Raw genomic sequence first — 18,722 nt, 5'->3', positions numbered from 1 at the left:
ATGATCAAAACACAGATATATTTTATCATTGTAGATGTCGTATGACTGATTATTAATGAAATTATTCTTTCCCGTAAAAAAAAGGGAAATTCTCTATGGTAGCATTATACTTTTGTAAATTCTCAATGGTAACAAAATTATTGGCATTTTCTCAAAAATAGCATTAGTAATATGTAATCTCTCTAAAATAGCATTATTTTAATAATTTTAACCTAATTAATTAATATAATACTGACTATGGTTAAATATCAATAAAATTACTAAATAACCCTACTTTACTATCCTTAACTATTCCCAAACCCCCCGTCAAAAAAAAAGGCTATTCCAAACCAAAAACTCCGTAAAACGTCGGGAAACTCCTCTGCAAAACCGTTGTTTCCAAGTTCCTCCATTAATCTTTCCTAAATATATCAATCTTCACGGTGGTTCCTGGCATTGGACAAAGAGGATAAATTTCAACTTTTGCAAGGTATTTCGTCTCTCCTTTTACGCAATTTTTTTTTTTTGATTTTTTTGTTTGAACACCGAATTCCCTACTGCCCTGATGAAGTGTGAAGTAGGTTAAAATTTTCGCGAATTCTTTGGTTATTTGATACTAGTTTAATCTTTTCGAGTGTATGAATTACTTTTTGAAGTTTATTGTAGCCTGTGTGTATGAAGTTTGGAATTTAGATTCATTATGACTTTTTATTGATTTTTTTTGTATTGATTTGGATTGAATTCTAATTTTTGATTGAATTATGCGTTAGTGAGTTATAAGTTATGCGTTAATAAGGTCTTATATAGGATACTTATACAGAATACTCCAATTACACTTTCTTGTGTGAATTGGGTTGAGAGACAGAGCATTTGCTACTCCAAAAAAACACATATTGCTCCAGAAATAACAGAGTAAAATTTTGATTATTTTCTCACACTTTTCAGAGTTTCCTGTATTTAGTTTTCTGTTAACAAATTTAAGCCTAATACTAAGTATGGTTTATTATCATAATATGTTGCATTGTATACATTCTGATTGAATTGAGCAAATTGAATTATGGGTATTCTGATTTTTGATTGAATTATGTAAACTGAGGTATTCTGGTTTTTTTATAGAATTATGCGTATTTTGATTACATTATGTGAACTGAATTACGAGCATTCTGATTTTTGATAGAATTATGCGTTATGTATTGTTTCTGAATTATGCCAGTTGAATTAAATAAACATTTTTTTTTATAATTGCAGGATGGGTGATAATATTTTGTTAAAGTTTATGTTTGGAACTGGTGATGTTGATGTAGTTGTGGATGATATTGATAAGGTCATGCTGGTTGACTTGATAATTGATTTTTGCGATAATGCGGTTAAGCAAAAAAATGAGATACCTAAATTTCCTAGCTTTACGTACATGCATAAGAATGAACGCCTGCCTCTAAACACTGATAATGAATTAATGAAGATGTTTAGTAATTTGAATGGTAAGGATGTAATCAACATATGGGTAAGTGATGAAGATAAGCCATCTCAGATTTTTAAAGTTGTTACGAGTTTAAGGACAACCAGAAATGCAAAAGAGCTTAAGGATGTGATGAGAGGGGTTGTAGAAAAATTTGGTATTACAGTGAATGATGGGGGTAACATTGGAGTTGAGAGGAATGATGATGTTGTTGCATTTAGTCCTCCAGAACTAACATCTAGGAGAAGCCTAAGGTTGGAAGAGGAGATTCTGGTCATTCCAAACCTTAACTTTGGGCAAAATAAGGAACCTTACAACCCAGATGAGGTTGATTGGGAGGCAATGGATGCTTTGAATAGGTCCAATGATGACACATGGTTAGATTTTCAATTATCTCCAGTGAAAAGCAGAGGTGGGTGCAAGGCTAGAGGGGGAGGAAGAAGTAGAGGAAGAGGTGCGGGGAGAGGGGGAAGAAGGGGATCTGCTAGGGGGAGAGGGAGAGGTCCAACTAGAGGGTTTGAGTATTGGTTGGGGCTTGAAAATGAAACAAACATTGCAACTGACCCTATAGTTGAACATGAACCTGTTGTTGAAACTCATGAGTCAAATGAACAAGAAATTGGAATTAGGGTTGTAAGGAGAAGTCCAAGAAAACATAAACAACCTGTTATTCAACCTGTTATTACTCCTGAACTTGTAACTGAACCTCAACTTGAAACTGTCATAGAACCAAACCTAATCTTAAGTAGAGGGTCATCCTTGTCTTCAAAAGCTTCCGTTCATAGGAAAAAGATACCAAAGACGACAGCTAGAAGGAAGGGGTTGCTTGTAAGTGGTAATTCTGTTTCCGGAGGTGGAAATGAGCAACTGAACAGAAGTGTTACTATTAGTGTTGATGTTGATGATAATGCACTCTCAATTCGAAATAAGGATTTTGATGGTGATGAAAATGACTCGGAATTCAATGTTAGTGGCAGTGACATTGGAGGTTCAGATTCTGATGAATTGAGTGCGGATGATGAAGATAATGTGGGGTTAGATGGTGATACCGGGATGGTTGTAGTAGATAATTATGACCCATATGTTGATGATGTATGGGTAGATGATGGAGTAGATGATGATGGGGATGGGAATTACTTTGCAAAGTTGTATAGAAATGGGGAAATGTTTGAAGAGAAAGAGAATGTGAAGATTGAATTGAAACCTTGGCATCTTTTTTGTGATAAAAACCATTTGAGGGATGTAGTCAGAGATTATTGTATCCAACGTGGTTTTTCTGTAGTGGTTGATAGAGCCAACAATTCCATTTACACCGTCTATTGTTCAGCCGAGGGGTGTGAGTGGAGGCTACATGCTTCCAGATTAGCAGATGGGTTCACTTGGGCTATCAAGTCAATCAAGAATCCAGAGCATACTTGCCTAGGTTTGGAGATCCGAAACCCAATGGTCACAGCAAAATGGGCTAGCAGAGTGTTGTTGGAAGACATTAGGGCAAACAATGATATTTCTGCAAAGTCATTGAACTTGTTGTTGTGGAACAAGTTTAAGGTTAAAATGGCTACAAGTACATTGTACAGAGTGAGAGCAAGGGCACTAATTGAAATACATGGAGGGTTTGATGAATCATATGCTCATTTGCCTGGTTACTGTGAGATGATAAGGAAAACTAACCCTCAATCAGTTGCTTCTTGTGTGTGGAATCCTGCTAATCATGTTGACAGACCATTGGCTTTTGTCACAATATTTATTTCATTTAAGGCCTGTGTAGATGGACTAAGGCAGGGCGTTAGAGGTTTTGTTGGTGTTGATGGAGCTCATTTAAAAGGGAATTATGGGGGTGTATTGTTATCTGCAGTGGCATTAGATGGGAACAATGAGTTGTTCCCATTTGCATGGGGAATAGTGTCAAATGAAGATGCAGACACTTGGTGTTTTTTTGTGCATCATTTGAGAGATTTGCTGAGATCAACTGGAAGAGGAGATGAGTGGTGTGTTATCTCAGATAGACATCAGGTTAGTTTGCTGCATTTCATTCCATTCCATTATATTTTGTGTTTTAAAATTTCATTTGAATATTGAATGTTGCTAACTTGGGATGGTGTATGAGCAGGGTATTGAAGTTGCATTTAACAAGTTGTGGCCAGAAGTAGATAGGAGATATTGTACCAAACATTTGTCCGGCAATTGGAAGAAAGCATTTCCTGGTCCACTCATGCTTTCTCTATTTTGGAAAGCAACGGGGGCATACTCAACTTTCACATTCAGAAAAGCCATGGAGCAAATAGATAAGGTGGGAAAGGGAGGAAGGTTGTGGCTGGCCAAACTTGGTAATCAGGCTAGATGGAGTAAGCATAAGTTCAATGTTGCTACAAAGTGTGATGTAAACACATCAAATTTTGTTGAGAGTTTTAATGCAACGCTTGGTATTGACAGATGTAGACCCGTGCTTACACTGTTAGAAGGTAAATTCACACGTCGTTAAACTGTTTAATATTGTAATATTGTACAGTCTGTGTGTTAGTTTCTTAATTGTGTTAAACTATTAAATTGTCTGTTTTAGGTATTAGGAGGAATACTATGGTGAGATTAGCTACTAGAAGACAGATGTGTGAAGAGTGGACAAGGAATGACGTATGTCCAAATATTGTGAAAAGGGTTCAAAAGCTTTGTCATGATTCTAGGACTTGTCATTCATTTCTTTGTTCTGAAGGTGAGTTTGAGATATTTGAAGGTAAATCTTACCTACCCGTAAGCTTGAACAATCAAACTTGTATTTGTGGACAATGGCAAATTTCTGGAATTCCATGTAGGCATGGGATGAGGGCCATATTAGATGCCCAACTTGACCCTCATGCTTTTGTTGATGAGTGGCATTCTGTCCGTAGATACAAGTTAGCATACTCTAGTGGCATAAAGTCTATACCAGACTTTGAGCAATGGCCTGATATGAATATGCCAAAGATATTACCACCCGAGCTAAAAAGAGGAATTGGAAGGCCGTGTAGGAACAGAAAGAGAGATGATACTGAAGAGAAGAAGGGGAAGAGAGCAAAAACTGTAATGTGCAGCAAGTGTCGGGAATTTGGGCACAATGCAAAGACTTGCAAGGGAGGGGCTACTGCAAAACAAAAGTGGGGGAAAGGGAAAAATAAGAAGACTCCGGTCCAAGGTATATCTTCTCCATCTCATGGCTTCACCAATGAAGCAACAACATCTCAGCAAGGCAGGGATACCAGACAGAACACTCAACAATTTCTCTCTCAATCTGTTAGATTAACTAGTCAGACAACAATGCAATATGCATCTCACCCTGTACCTGCAAGATTAACAAGATCAGGCTCTGTCTTTATGTTTGCTTCTCAACCAAGACATTTTTGAATTATTTTGATAAGTTAGGTGGTTTTCAGTTTATGCTTGAACAAGGCCGATTTTTTTTTTAAGTTTGAACAATGTTAGATTTGTTTGTGTGTGAATTGAACATGGTAACTGTGTGCCGATTTATTATTTTAATGAAGCTGCTATTTTGTTGAAATTTTAATGGTTTTTAACAGCAGACATATGTTATCTTGCAGTTTTAATTATGCTGAAACAGGTTGTAGTACATGATTGTAGTTGAAATGGTTGCATGTCCAAGCACCACATCAATTAGTAGCTTCAGAAACCACTCATGGGATCATTTAACAGTATGACAGCTGCAATGCTTGTGAATGGAACTCTGGCTGCATTAAGTAAAACATTACATGTTGCTCAAGCACCACATGAAACGAGTTTCTCCCTAAGAGTATTGGATCCTGGATATCTGTTTTTTTTCTTTTCGTGGTGTTTCAGGGCGTGGAGGACTAACTCATGCAGACCTCGACTGGGCGCTCTGACAACCCTTGCCCTGCTGAGGCTGCTGCTAATGCGGTGCCCTTCCTTGGTTGATTGGTGGGAGTTTTGTTTTGAGAAGCTGGACAGTGAAGAGATGGGAGAGGTGGTAACAATCTGTTGGGAGATTTGGAGTGCATGTTGGGTGAGATGGGCACAGGGCTAGGAGTGGTCTGCAGGGATGATGCAGGGGGTTTCTGCACATGTGCTGCTGTCCAGTTCAAACAGGTGTGGGAACCCGTTGTGGCGGAAGATGATATTTTAGATGATATTTTGTTGTTGGTTAATTTGGTCGTTTGTCAAACAAAGAGAGAACAAAGGCGTCCATGCCTTGGCTCACTTTCAACCATGGGTGTTTGGCCAAAGGATATGGGAAGATGATATTCCTCCCTGTATTTCGAATATTTTGAGTGCTGATGTATTCATACAATGAGCTAAATGCTCTCCTTCAAAAAAAGAAGGCTTCCCTGATCAATGCAATAATCCTGACAAATTCACCACAAAATTTATATTCTCTTCATTCATCCACTGATAAATATTTACACAGAGGATTAAATTCCATTGTTACAAGACTGCCAGATTTCCAGCCAAATAATAAAGCATATATTTAATCGATTAATTACACTAAGTAACAAACTAATTATGCTACAATAACAGTATAAAACGAGTGAGCTGCTGACCATCTCTTGAATTCTACAACTTCAGACTGAGCTGCTTCCCATCTCAATTCTAAGGCTGTAATATTATATGCAGTATAAATGATCTTCTTTCTGCTTTTCTCAATTGATCCAGTTATATTGTAAGAAAATTCTCAGTTATTTCTGTACAATGCACTTCTCCTCTTCTATTAGCAATCTATACTAGCATTTTTTCTCTCACCATTTCGAATGCATCAATGAGCTCCATCCATCGGTCCCAAGTTCGTTTAATTTTGGAGAAGAACGTGAAAATGTCATCAGCTTGAATCGATTGAGAAAACTGACATAAAAGGATCAAAGTGATCATGTAGATCAAATAAGAAACATAGACAAAGGCAGCTCTGAACAACCAAGGTTTTAATACAGAGTATCTTGACAACTTCAGCAGTATCAATCATGTCCCCACATAACCAAACATAAGAAAAGCAGCAACAAAGGCTAATAAATGAGTACTGGTACTCCTTAGTTAATTGCCTCATTTAATGTATGAACCTAATCTAGATAACGTAAAAAGCATCACATTATGAGGAGTAAAGCACTATCAAATTGCCTCATTAAAAAGCATCGCATTATCGAGCAGATTCCAATACTATTCTACTCCATAACTACTAATGAGTTGCATCACTGAGTGGATTATGCAACAAGAACTTCTAGTAAAGATTCCAATACTATTCTGTGATACAGACTTTTAATGTAGATGAATTAAAATACCAAGAAAAAAGAAAAAAAAACTCGCAGTTTAAACAACAATGACAGACAAGAAATTATCGAGCAGAGGCGAAATTAATATGAACATAGAAGTATAGAACAATCAAGGGCTAAGTTCCTGCACATAAACTTGAAAATTATCCAATTGAATCGAGTTAACGAACAAACAAAGAATTGATCGACTAAAGTAGCAGAACTTAGGTCGACAAAATTGGGCAAAAATAAGCAAAATGATAATCTGTTACAGAAAAGGAATCAATCAACAATTTTCTGCGAAATTGAGTATTAACAATCACGATTAAACTTCATTCGACGCGAATTTGAGGTTTAATTTCTCGTAAGAATCAATTAAGAGCTTCAAATTTTGACCAAAAAATTGAGATGAAAATAGAAATCCATATAGAAATTGTACAGGAAAGGGGGTTATAATTGAAAGAAATGAGGAGTAATTGAACGAAAAAGAAAACTCAGAAATCCGAGGAAGCAGATGAAGGGGTGAGAGGAAAGGATGAAGAACATACCTGGAAAAAAAATGAAGGGTTGCAGTCTTGCAGAGGACTTTAATCGTGAATGTTGGAGACATTTTGGTTTGATTAATTGAGGATAGTAAAATAGGGTAATTAATTTAACTGATTTTTAACCATAGTTAATATTATATTAGTAAATTATGTTGAAATTACTGCAATAATGCTAGATTAGAGAAAATGTGTATTATTAATGCTATTTTTGAGAAAATGCCAATAATTTTGTTACCATTGAGAATTTATAAAAACATAATGCTACCATAGAGAATTTCCCTAAAAAAAATGATCAAAACAAGACAAGTAATGACGTTAAGCCTAACACCCCAAAAAATAAGATAAGCGTACGTCTAAATTTATACCAATCCTTAAATCTCACTCAATTCTAAATAAAGAAAATTTACATTATCTTTCCCGGATTTATTTTATCTTCTAAAAGTCAAAATAATTGTTGAAGTCAATTTTCATTTTTTCAGGCTCATTTGCAATTCGAGATAAGTAATAGGTTGTTCAAATCAACTACGAGGATTAATCAATAAAATTAAGAATCAATAGAGGTATAAGAATATATTCCGTACTTCGTAAAACACTCCTTGAGCTCTATCCTGTACTCTCGTGTCATATTCCATCTCTAAGAACTATGGTCCTGTTCGGCAAAAGTAGCGGTAGCGGATAGCGGGAAGCGGTTCAGTAGTGGGTAACGGTTGGAGTAGCGGGTAGCGGTCAATAGTAGCGGGTAACGGTTAGCTGTCAAAGGTAGCGGGTAACTGATATGAGTGTTCGGTAAAAGTATCGGTTGATATTATAAAATAAAATAAAAGGTGAAAAATTATTTAAAACTTTATTATAAATTTGTCAAACGCTACCCGCTACCTTAAACGCTACTAATTTTAACGTTTGATAAAAGCTACTCAACCGCTACCTCTACCGCTAACCGCTACCTAAATCGCTACCTCGCCAAACACTTACAAATTTTACAAGTAGCGTCTTGACTCGGTCAAAACGCTACCCGCTACCTCAAAAGCTACCGCCGAACACGCCCTATGTTGGTTGTACAAATTAATACGTACACATATTGTATGGTCTCGAATCACGACTCTCGCTGTCACGGCTCAAAATAATTGATATGGAGTAACTACTCTAACTAGTAAACTCTGGTTCAGGACCAACCAAGTTTTCATACAAGGGTGATGCCAATCGTTCACCTTCCAATAAAATCTAATTGCTGGCTAAAGGACTTGTCAAAACCAATCATTAATATGGAAAATTGATAGTACATGATCAAAGTATGGACGATCAACCTTTTTTCTATATATTAATAAATGTTAGTTGAGATGTGTTTTCAAGTTACAGTGTTTTTATTTTATTTGTTTTAGATTCTTTGAAATGGAAAATTACACATAAGTTAGTAGGATAGTCTTATCTCAAATTAGATTAGGTCCCGTGTACGCACGGATATTCGAAAATTATTATTTGTCTATCTTTTTATAAAATATTTAACTGAAATATTAAAACTCGAACGTCATGTACTCATTTTATCATCTAATATGCAATTTTCGCTCTTCTCCACATTATATATTTTATTTGTTTAATATGATGATTTGACCAAAATATTTGATATATGCTTGATATGTTAATTTGACTAAAATATTTAGTAAGAACATTTTCTACTATTGATATGACGATTTAATGACTACAATATTACCAAAATGGTTTAATACGTTAATATTCTATAATCTTATACGAAGTAATTTTTTTGTAAACAAAAAAAATTATACAAAAGGAGAGATAATATATAATAAAAAAGAAACTTCATCCGTTCCGGAAATATTGCACCATTTGTTTTTCACACTATTCACACTACGACTTTGGCCATTTTTTGTGATTTATACGTAAGGAAATTTTAGTCACGTGGGGTCATGTTAGATTCGTCTCGATGATATTTTCGAAACGGAGGAAATATGTTTTTTTTATAGGAAAGTGATTTTTAGTGGAAACCAGGAAATGACACGTGTCAATCTTGGTTTCTCTTTTACTATAATAATACTTATATAGATAGAATTCTATATATTCTATATATTATATAAATAGATAGAATTTTTATCAAAAATAAAATAAAATATATAGATAGAATTGCATGTACTTGTCTTATACGTACTCGTATAAAATAAGAAAATTTATTGTCTAAAAAAGTCTATATTTTGACGGATAGGAATATGATGATCAAGGAATGCAACATGCCACACGACAGTAAACATGTTACGACTTACGAGTACTTTCATAATAATCCATAAGATACAGTGTTTTAACGTTTTATAAAAAAGATGGAATTGTTAATCTTTATCGACATTACTATAAATAATGGGTTTTTTCGTAGTACTTGGCTAATTAATTATCAAGTAGCAATCATATATACGATGTCAAATCTACTTTACTATCATTGTGAAATCTTGCACTAGAATTCCTTAATCATTAATTAATACGTAAGCTTGTTTAGTGGTTCCTATCATAAATAAAATAAAATAAAGTGGTTTAGTGTTATCCTTCTCATTAAAAGCACTCTTTTTCTTGACTAATGTTTTAAGGGAGCCAATCACGATTAAAATTTAGAAGCCGTGTTATCTTTGGTTTTCCATTTAGGTAAAAAGGTATGTTATATCCTATCAAACAAAATAGGGAATGTTATATTTATCTTGTGTCACTATATTAGTATATTTTTAGAGTGGAGGTTGGAGGAGACGTCAACGTTTACAGATGGAGCTTGTTATGTCAAGAGGGCATTTGGTTCGCGGAGTAGTACTCCCTCAGTTCCTTAATATTCGCACTGTTTTGACTTAATATACTTGTTAATGCATAATTTTGACCACCAATATCTTTAATTACATATTATAAAAACTTATAAAAATATTAATATTTTGAAAATATATAGTATGATGAAGCCAACAATATATTATATATTAACATTTATTTTCATATATACTAGAAATAAAATAGAGTCAAAGTAAATTTTGTAAATAGTGTAAAAAGTCAAATCGGTGCGAGTATTAAGGGACAGATGGAGTATAAGGTTTGAATCAAGAATGATATCAATATGGTATGAGTTTGGAATTGGTTCTTATACGGTTATACCATGTACGTGTTAAAGTAAAATTATAAATCAAACTCACCTCCTTAGGTTTCTATATCCCGTATCTTGAGGGTTTGAGGTGTTGATTTAGACCATTCTAACCCATATCTCTCATACCTTAAATTCGTGAACAAACTCCATTAGGGTGTATATTTAGGGTTCAGACTAGATTCAGGATTAATTCAATCTAACCCGAGAGAAAACTCAATTTGAAATATTGAGTTCAATCATCTGATTTAGGATCCAATAGTTCTTGGGTCTAATTCATATCCAAATTAAAAGAAACTTACTATCCATTTCAATTTGAAAATTCAATGTTTTAAATATAATTGTTTAAATCCGAATATAAATACATGGAAAGAAAAAGTGACTCAAAATAGATAGCACAAAGTTAAGAAGACCAATTCCTTTAAACAAAAATGTTTGACAAAGCCATATGCAATGGCGAAGGTACATCACGTGTGAAGCCAACTGTATGATGTGGTACAAAATACAAATGGCGGTGATGATTGATGAAGATGGTTTACCAAACCCCAATTTTAACGTCCATCCTTTTCCAACTTAATCATACATATTAGCCATGTCGGAATGTTGGTGGTTGTTCATCTTTACCATTTTCTTCTCTTTTTTATTAATATCATAAAAGTCCAACTCAAAAATGGGAACACGATTTATCACTCAATTTATGCTATTTGGACTTGTTTGGGCCCATATACATGGTCAGCCCAACTCGGTATAAAAAGATAAAATTACCCTTGGGTCTTGGGTACCAAGGAGGACAGCTGTTCATTAGAAGTAGACATAATTACATAATTACCCCCGTGTAATCATATAAATACTCTATTGTAATCATTAAAAAAGGGGCTATCGAATCATTACCTAAAAAAGCAAATCAGTTACTCTCTCTCTAGTTCTTCTCACTTAACAATCACTTGTCTAATTTTAAGTATCACACGAAGGTTCCTCGGATATATTCAGGGGCCGTTTAAAACGATAATACAGGTGGTCGAATATAAGGAGATTGCGGTCAAATACGTCATCGGTTAAGCTAATTCCCAAAATATTATATTTACAGTTTCTCCGGCAGAAACAGTTTGGCGCCGTCTGTGGGGATCGTTAAACAAAAAGCCATGGTGAATATCCGACGTCCTCGACGACCGTCACCTATTCGATCGACATTCCTCACCTACCCAGTCACCCTCTCAAGGAAGGTCCTCGGCACCCAGACATGTTGACGACCAGCTGCGTCGAGGTCCGGTGCTATCTTCTCGACACGAACACGTGCTCGAGTCGATCCATGCCAGCGACCAACAACCTCATGGAGAAGTCGAGGGACCTCCACCCGTCACACAGGAAGACCTAAGGAGACTAGCTGAGAAATTCAATGACACCTTGGAGCGTAGCCTCAGGGCCGCTGTGTTGAACCTCCGGGGTGGTAACAATTGCCCATCTCGACCCAGAGGGCACCCTCGGTCGCCTACGGAGCCCCTAGACCAACGGGGGACAAGATCACGTCCCCAACCCCTCAGAAGAACATTCTCTACGAGAAGCCCTCCTCGGTCCGAAAGAGAACATGAAGCACCAATGGGTCCTCCTCGACAAGCAAGAAGACACTTGGCATCGAGAAGTCTCCCCCTGCCACCCCAAGGGCGTGGCCGAGGCAATGCTCGAAATGTGATTGCCCGACGAAGACTCGGGAGAGGCCAGCTCGACGCCCGAAAAATCATCAATTCTCGAAGGGAAGATGGGAGACATGAGGATACCGGAAGGGTCTCTGGTCACTCTCACCATGAAAATTCGAGAAGGTCCCTTAGCCGGCCTTAATGCTCCCTCGCCCCGGTAGGTCCTCCACGATCTCGACACGGATCCTCTCGGGTACGGGATCAAGAAGAGAACTCAATCACATCTAGGAGAAAGGGGGATGGACACAACCAAACAGAGAGGGAACCTCCTCGGAATATGAGACGGAAACCAACCCCCCCTTCGAGACGATGTGCAGCTTGTTAATCTGAGTTTCCTATGTCCTTTTAGCAAACATGTCATTGAAGCACCAACCATGAACAAAGTCAAGGTGCCTTCCACCGACCCATATGACGGGACCTCTGACCCAAAGGATCACACGGATGCCTACAAGGCTCGAATGTCTGTCCAAATAGGAGATGAAGCGGCATGGTGTAGGTTCTTTCCTGTCACTCTCAAAGGGATGGCTCTCTCATGGTTCTCTAGGCTATCGGTCGGCGTCATCACAAGATTCTCAGTGCTCGAAGCTCTCTTCAAAACACATTTCATTGTCTGACAAGTATATAGAAGGACCAGCATGCACCTCATGTCCGTCCAACAAAAACCAAATGAAAGCCTCAAAGAATACATCAAGAGGTTCAATGACGAGTCATTGAATATACACAACTTGCAAGATTCCGTTGCATTCACTGCACTTATGACTAGGCTAAAGGTAGGAAGCCGATTTCGTTGGGTCTAGGCCAACGAGCAAATATCTACTCTCCCCGAGGTAATGGTCCGGGCGCAAAGATACATTCTATCCACTGAGATTTGCAACCCGTCGGTCGAGAATGATCTCAAAAGGAAAAATGAGGTCGTTGGACGGGTAAAAGAGAAGAAACCCAGAGAAACTGACCATGGAAACGACCCTCGGTACAACAGTAACCGGAGGGAGATATACCTCGACAACAAGGAAAAGTCGTTACTCCCAAGTCCAACCCCGATCAGGACCCACACATCCAAAAGAGACAAGAGTCTTTGGTGTGAGTTCCACAAACAGTGTGGTCACACAACTAAAGACTGTCGAGAATTGAAGAGGGCATTGGATAGGCTCGCCGACGAAGGGAAACTGAACAAATATTTGAAGGGTTTTCCTTCGAAAAAGAAGGGGGATAACACAAGGGATCCGACGCCCATAGAGATCATACCGAGGGATACGTTTCAAGAGGATCCCTCTCGAACTGTCCACGCCCAGCACGATGATCCCCTAGTCGTTGAGATGAAGGTGGCCAAGCGAACATTAAAAAGGGTATTGATCGATAGTGGAAGCTCGACTGACATCTTGACTCTTGAATGTCTTGAAAGACTACGCTACAAGATAAGCAACCTCATCGACATTAACCGGCTCCTCATAAGTTTCGGTGATCAATCAGTATATCCCGTCGGCATGATCAAACTTCCCGTCCGGATCGGGGAGAAGAGAAAGGGAAGAAGCCTCCCCATAGATTTCATGGTCGTCGACACACCCTTATCGTACAACATAATAGTGGGGCGACCTCTACTAAACAAAACCAAGGCGGCTATTTCAACCTACCAACTCCTTGTCCAATATGAAGAGGACAACGGGTTAGTCGGAAAGCTCTATGGAGATCAACGATCTGCTCGACAGTGCTACTCCGACATCTTCAAGAAGGAGAAAATTTCAATATCTAGTGAAGAGCCTCCTCTGAAGAAGAAACGATCGGAATATAAAGAACCATCGGCTGATGATGTAGGTGTATTCCTTGGCAAGAACCCAAAACAATTATGCCCTCTCTAAACCAGCCGAAGAAGACGAGGAGATCCTACTCGACAAAGACCCGCCACACACTGTACAGAATATCTCCCGATACTCCAACGAAAGGGTTCTCCCTCGACCATTGCATGAAGGAGATTGGTTACTGAGGAGAATCGAGGCAACCGGCCGACGAAGCACACTCGAAAAAATGGTACCCAATTGGGAAGACCCTTACAAGTTTGCAAAAAACATGCGGCATGGCACCTAGAATCTCATCGACTCTAAGGGCAAGTACCTCCCTCGACCCAATTGGTACCCAATTGGGAAGACCCTTACAAACCCTCACGTCGTTCCTTGACCAAACTAGAGAGCTAAGATCGAGGCAAGACAACTACTTCGGTCGAACAGCAACCTTCGGTCAAGGCCCTTCTCCTTCCTCGACTAAATATTAAAGTTCGGCTACCAAAAAAGAGTTCATGACCAAAAAACAGTTTTTCTACCAAAGACATCAACCACCCAGGAAAAAAGTCTGTCAACGAAGACGACACCACGTCGAACGCGCCGAGCACCGCGCACACTAAAGTTATCGACCTAACTTCTCAATAATTAAAAATAAAACTAGGGCAAAATCCAGGGAATTCTCTCCAAGAGTGGGGCGTCGTTGAAGCCTATCAAATCTTAAGGCCCACGAGTGCTTGATGATTTAATCCTCGACTCTAGGCGACATGACGACGTGGTCCACCGTGGCCTAACTTGACGGATTTGCATGCCACATCATCAATGCCACGCGATCTCATATCTACCTTCTTCGAACAAGATGTGGCATGGCCTTACAGAGTCCACCATGGTCTTACTTGAAAGATTATCCTTCAAGCAAGAGTTATACACGCACTTCCTCGACAATCTCGTAGGAAGGCCGGAGGTGCTTCTTCGGCAAAGAAGATTGTAAGCCTATCGTACAGGTCTTCCTTGGCTCGTAGGGATCATTATCTCTATTCGAAGTCCAAAACTTGAAAAGGAAACACTTAACACTAAATTAAGTGTTCAAAGACCTTCTATCAAGGCGTACTTAAGCATATCGTTTAAAGTATTAAAAGACCTTCATCCCAAGGCCCTTCCTCTTATTGAGGTCGGATTATCCATTGGCCCGAGGTGCTTCTTCGACAAAGAAGATTGTATCCCTCTCGTACATGTCATCCCTGGCTCATGGGGCTCATTAGCCCTCTTCGAAGTCCAAAAATGAGAAAGGGAATACTTAACAATAAATTAAGTATACAAAGACCTTTTATCAAGGCGTACTTAAGCATATCGTTTTGAGTATTTAAAGACCTTCATCCCAAGGCACCTTCCTCTTATTAAGGTCGGATTATCCATTGACATCGAATCAAACCCGTGGGGGCTTATTAACCCCTCATCAAATTCAAAATGTTAGAAGATGAAAAGGGTGTTGTATGAACACATCGTCGACTAACCTTAGAGGTTTTTGATCCTTAAATAAAAACCCAGGAAGATTCCTCGACGGTATCTCTAAACCAAGGAAGGTTCCTCGACGGTCATATATCTCTAAATCAAGGGAGGTTCCTCGGCAGTTTTCTACGGCTCAACCAAAAGGAAAGTTCCTCGACATGAAGGAGAGAACCTTTCCTCGGCCTAAAATTAGAGTTCGTCGATCAAGAACAAGATCAAGACTCCCTCGGAAAATTCATATAAAGGTAAAGGGTACTTCCTTGACAAATTCATAGGAAGATTAAGGGTACTTCCTCGACAAAGCCCATCTCCTCAACCATTTACTACCGATCAAACGAAAGGGGGTCCCTCGACCGTTTGTCATTAGTCGATCAAAAGGAGGTTTCCCGACGTGAAGGAGACACCCTTCAATTTCACGCGGCCCATAAGCGAGAGGAGGGGCGACATTTGTCGACTTGTGAGAGGGTGGTCCTCGATATGGAAGGAATGAGTGTCACTCTACAGCTCATATATAATCTCCACTATATATCAAGTGAAAGCCGATCTAGTTAAAGCCCACGTAATAAGCTCGACAACGCTAAACCAAAAGAAAAGGTTCCTCGGCGAACACAAGAATTGTTCCTCAACTCCAAAGGAGGGGGTGGTTCCTCTACAATAATCAAACAATGGTAAGCTCGACGTACCAGGACTCGAAAGAAAAATAAGAAATGAGTGTTCCTCGGCACGGGAGAATTAACATCCTATAGTTCCTCGACTAACAGGAATTAACATTATGTTGGAGGAAGTCGAGCAAGCTGAGTATAAGAAGGAGGTTCTTCGACGAGAATAAGAGTTGTCCCATGGCCCCAAAGGGAGGTAGTTCCTCGACATTCAACACTTCCCAGTGAAAAAAAGGGGGAGGTTCCTCGACACGGACGCAAAAAAATTAAGAAAAAAAAAGAATTCGAGGTAAGTATGAAAATTCGCTCGACACACGGCCTACCGAAGACGTCATCTCCTATGTCAAGCGTGGGGCTAATTGTTTGGGCCCATATACATGGTCAGCCCAACTCGATGCAGAAGGAGTACTGTTACAAAGTGATGCCTTCCTACGAACTCTTTCTCTGGCTCGTAGGGCTCATTAGCCCTATTCGAAGTCCAAAAATCAGAAAGGGAAACACTTAAAACTAAATTAAGTGTTCAAAGACCTTCTATCAAGGAGAACTTAAGCATATCGTTTAAAGTATTAAAAGACCTTCATCCCAAGGAGACTTCCTCTTATTGAGGTTGAATTATCCTACACACGTCGAATCTAGCTCTTGGGGCTCATTAAACCCCTCGGAAAATTCGAGATGTCAAAAAATAACTTGTCTCGCCTCGACAACCAAAAAGGAAGTTGTATGAACATGTCATCGGCTAATATGAGGGGTTGTCAACTCGTAGGCTCTCGATACGATTTACTATACATCCTCCGATGTCAAAATTGAAAATCCCAAACAAAGGATAATCATCCCTCACTATAGAGATGACTACTTCCTCGACCAAAAATTACTACCCGATTGTATTGGGTGTCAAAAAACTTTACTATTGGCATTCATATTTATTATGTCGAGGGACTCACTATCAGTCGGCGCTTGGGGATTCTCCTCGACCGAGACCCTGTAGAAAGTCCCTCGACCGACCAAACTGTGAAGACCCTCGACCGAGGCGCATGAAGTTCCTAGGAAGCTCATTAACCATCGCACCAGTGAGCTCCTCGACCAAGGTCCAAGGAACTTGACTCTTGGCATCCATGTTGTGGTTGTCGAGGAACTCATTATCCCTTAACGCCTGGGGTTGTTCCTCGACCGAGGCCCTGCACGGAAGTACCTCAGCAACTTGTTGCACTTACATTGTTATGCCAAGGAACTCAACATCTAACAACGCTCCAATTCGGCCAAGGAAAATACGACGCGGGAGGTAGACCCTTCGTCGACGCACGGGGCTGCAGTGAGTTCCTCGACGAGTATATACACTAAACCTTGGCACCAAAGGGCGATAGTTCCTCGACACATGAGGTTATTTACTCTATGGGTTCCTCAACATTTACATTCCCAGACAAGGGAAGTACACGAAAGAAGGGTCATCGACCCCCGCAATAGTTATTCCTCGACACGAAGGAAATACCCTTCAAAGCCGCGGCCCATAAACGAAAGAATGGGCGACGCTCCTCGACTTGTGAAAAAGCGTTCCTCGACCAAGGCACTGCGAAATCCATCGGCTATTCATTAGCCATCACATCAAGGAGCTCTTCAACTAAGGTCCAAGGCACCTCACTCTTGGTATTCATATCATGGATGTCGAGGAACTCACTACCTCATCGACGCATGGGGCTATTCCTCGACCAAGGCACTTTACAAAAATACCTCAGCAACTAGCTGCACTCACATTGTTACGCCAAGGGACTCAACACCCAAAAACAAATGGGGTTGTTCCTCGACCGAACCCAATTAAACGCACGGGGTTGTTCCTCGACCAAGGCACTACGCGACGGCCCAATAGCAGGCCCTTCCTCGACACGTTGCTAAACCGAATCCCTAATACACCCAACGCTGCGTTCCTCGACCAACAGCTCTCACTCGGACATAAAGAGAGGTTCCTCGACCGACACGTAGGCGTGATACCTCGAAAAATAATTTTGCACTTGTCTAAGCGGTCGATGAAATGCAAACTATTCCACGCAAGAAGAGTTTCCTCGACCAACTATGTGTCACACAACTGTCAGTTCCTCGGCCGAGGATAAGGGGTTCCTCGACCAAGGGCGTGTTCAATATTCTTCAATCAAGGCCATAGGGTTCCTCGAGATGCGCAAGAAGAAGCTCCTCGACCATTTATTTGTCGCGCAACAACAAGCTCCTCGGTCGAGGATGAGGAGTTCCTCGACCAAAGACATGCCCGATACTCCTCAACCGAGGCCATAGAGTCCCTCGGCCAAGGAAACTCTCCGCCGACACTTGGGGCCATAGCATGTTCCTCGACAAGGGAAGAATGTATATCCCTCTACAGCTCACATTCCTCTACCAAACGAAATGCTTGAAACGTGAAGCTCTCGACCGAGCATCATTATATGAACCCAGGATGCTCCTCGACAACGCAATGTGAGGTCCACCAGTAGAAGAGCCGTTCCTCGATCGGGTTCATTCAGTTCCTCGACCAAACAAACGCTCGAAACAAGAGCTCCTCGACCGAGCATAATTGCATGAACCTAGGACGCTCCTCGACAACACAATGTGAGGTCCACCCGAAGAAAAGTCGATGAGCAACGTGAGGATGGCGTTCCTCGACACCATGTAATCCAGGAACCAAGAAAAGGGAAGAGGACCCTTGACCTGCGCATAAACAAACTAAGAATGACGATAAACGATGACTGATACTGAACTCC

The 18,722-nt window shown here is 39.7% G+C and overlaps 1 protein-coding gene and 1 long non-coding RNA gene across 2 annotated transcripts; one reads left to right on the top strand and one right to left on the bottom strand.

Moving 5' to 3' along the window:
- Positions 1 to 329: 329 nt before the first annotated feature.
- Positions 330 to 4,964, top strand: LOC110788676 (uncharacterized). The gene is made up of 4 exons (XM_021993316.2): positions 330 to 469; positions 1,228 to 3,451; positions 3,549 to 3,900; positions 3,999 to 4,964. The coding sequence occupies exons 2-4, from the start codon at positions 1,229 to 1,231 to the stop codon at positions 4,814 to 4,816; spliced, it is 3,393 nt and encodes a 1,130-aa protein (XP_021849008.1). The 5' UTR covers positions 330 to 469; position 1,228; the 3' UTR covers positions 4,817 to 4,964.
- Positions 4,965 to 5,798: 834 nt separating this feature from the next.
- On the bottom strand, positions 5,799 to 7,514 carry LOC110788670 (uncharacterized). Its single transcript, XR_002533420.2, has 2 exons — positions 7,233 to 7,514; positions 5,799 to 6,283 (listed from the first exon to the last, which is right to left on the bottom strand). It is a non-coding gene; the product is annotated as an uncharacterized lncRNA (long non-coding RNA).
- Between the last annotated feature and the right edge of the window lie 11,208 nt (positions 7,515 to 18,722).

Source organism: Spinacia oleracea, chromosome 1 (assembly GCF_020520425.1).
Source record: "Spinacia oleracea cultivar Varoflay chromosome 1, BTI_SOV_V1, whole genome shotgun sequence".
Lineage (NCBI taxonomy): Eukaryota > Viridiplantae > Streptophyta > Magnoliopsida > Caryophyllales > Amaranthaceae > Spinacia > Spinacia oleracea.
This window is presented reverse-complemented; position numbering and strand designations above follow the sequence as displayed.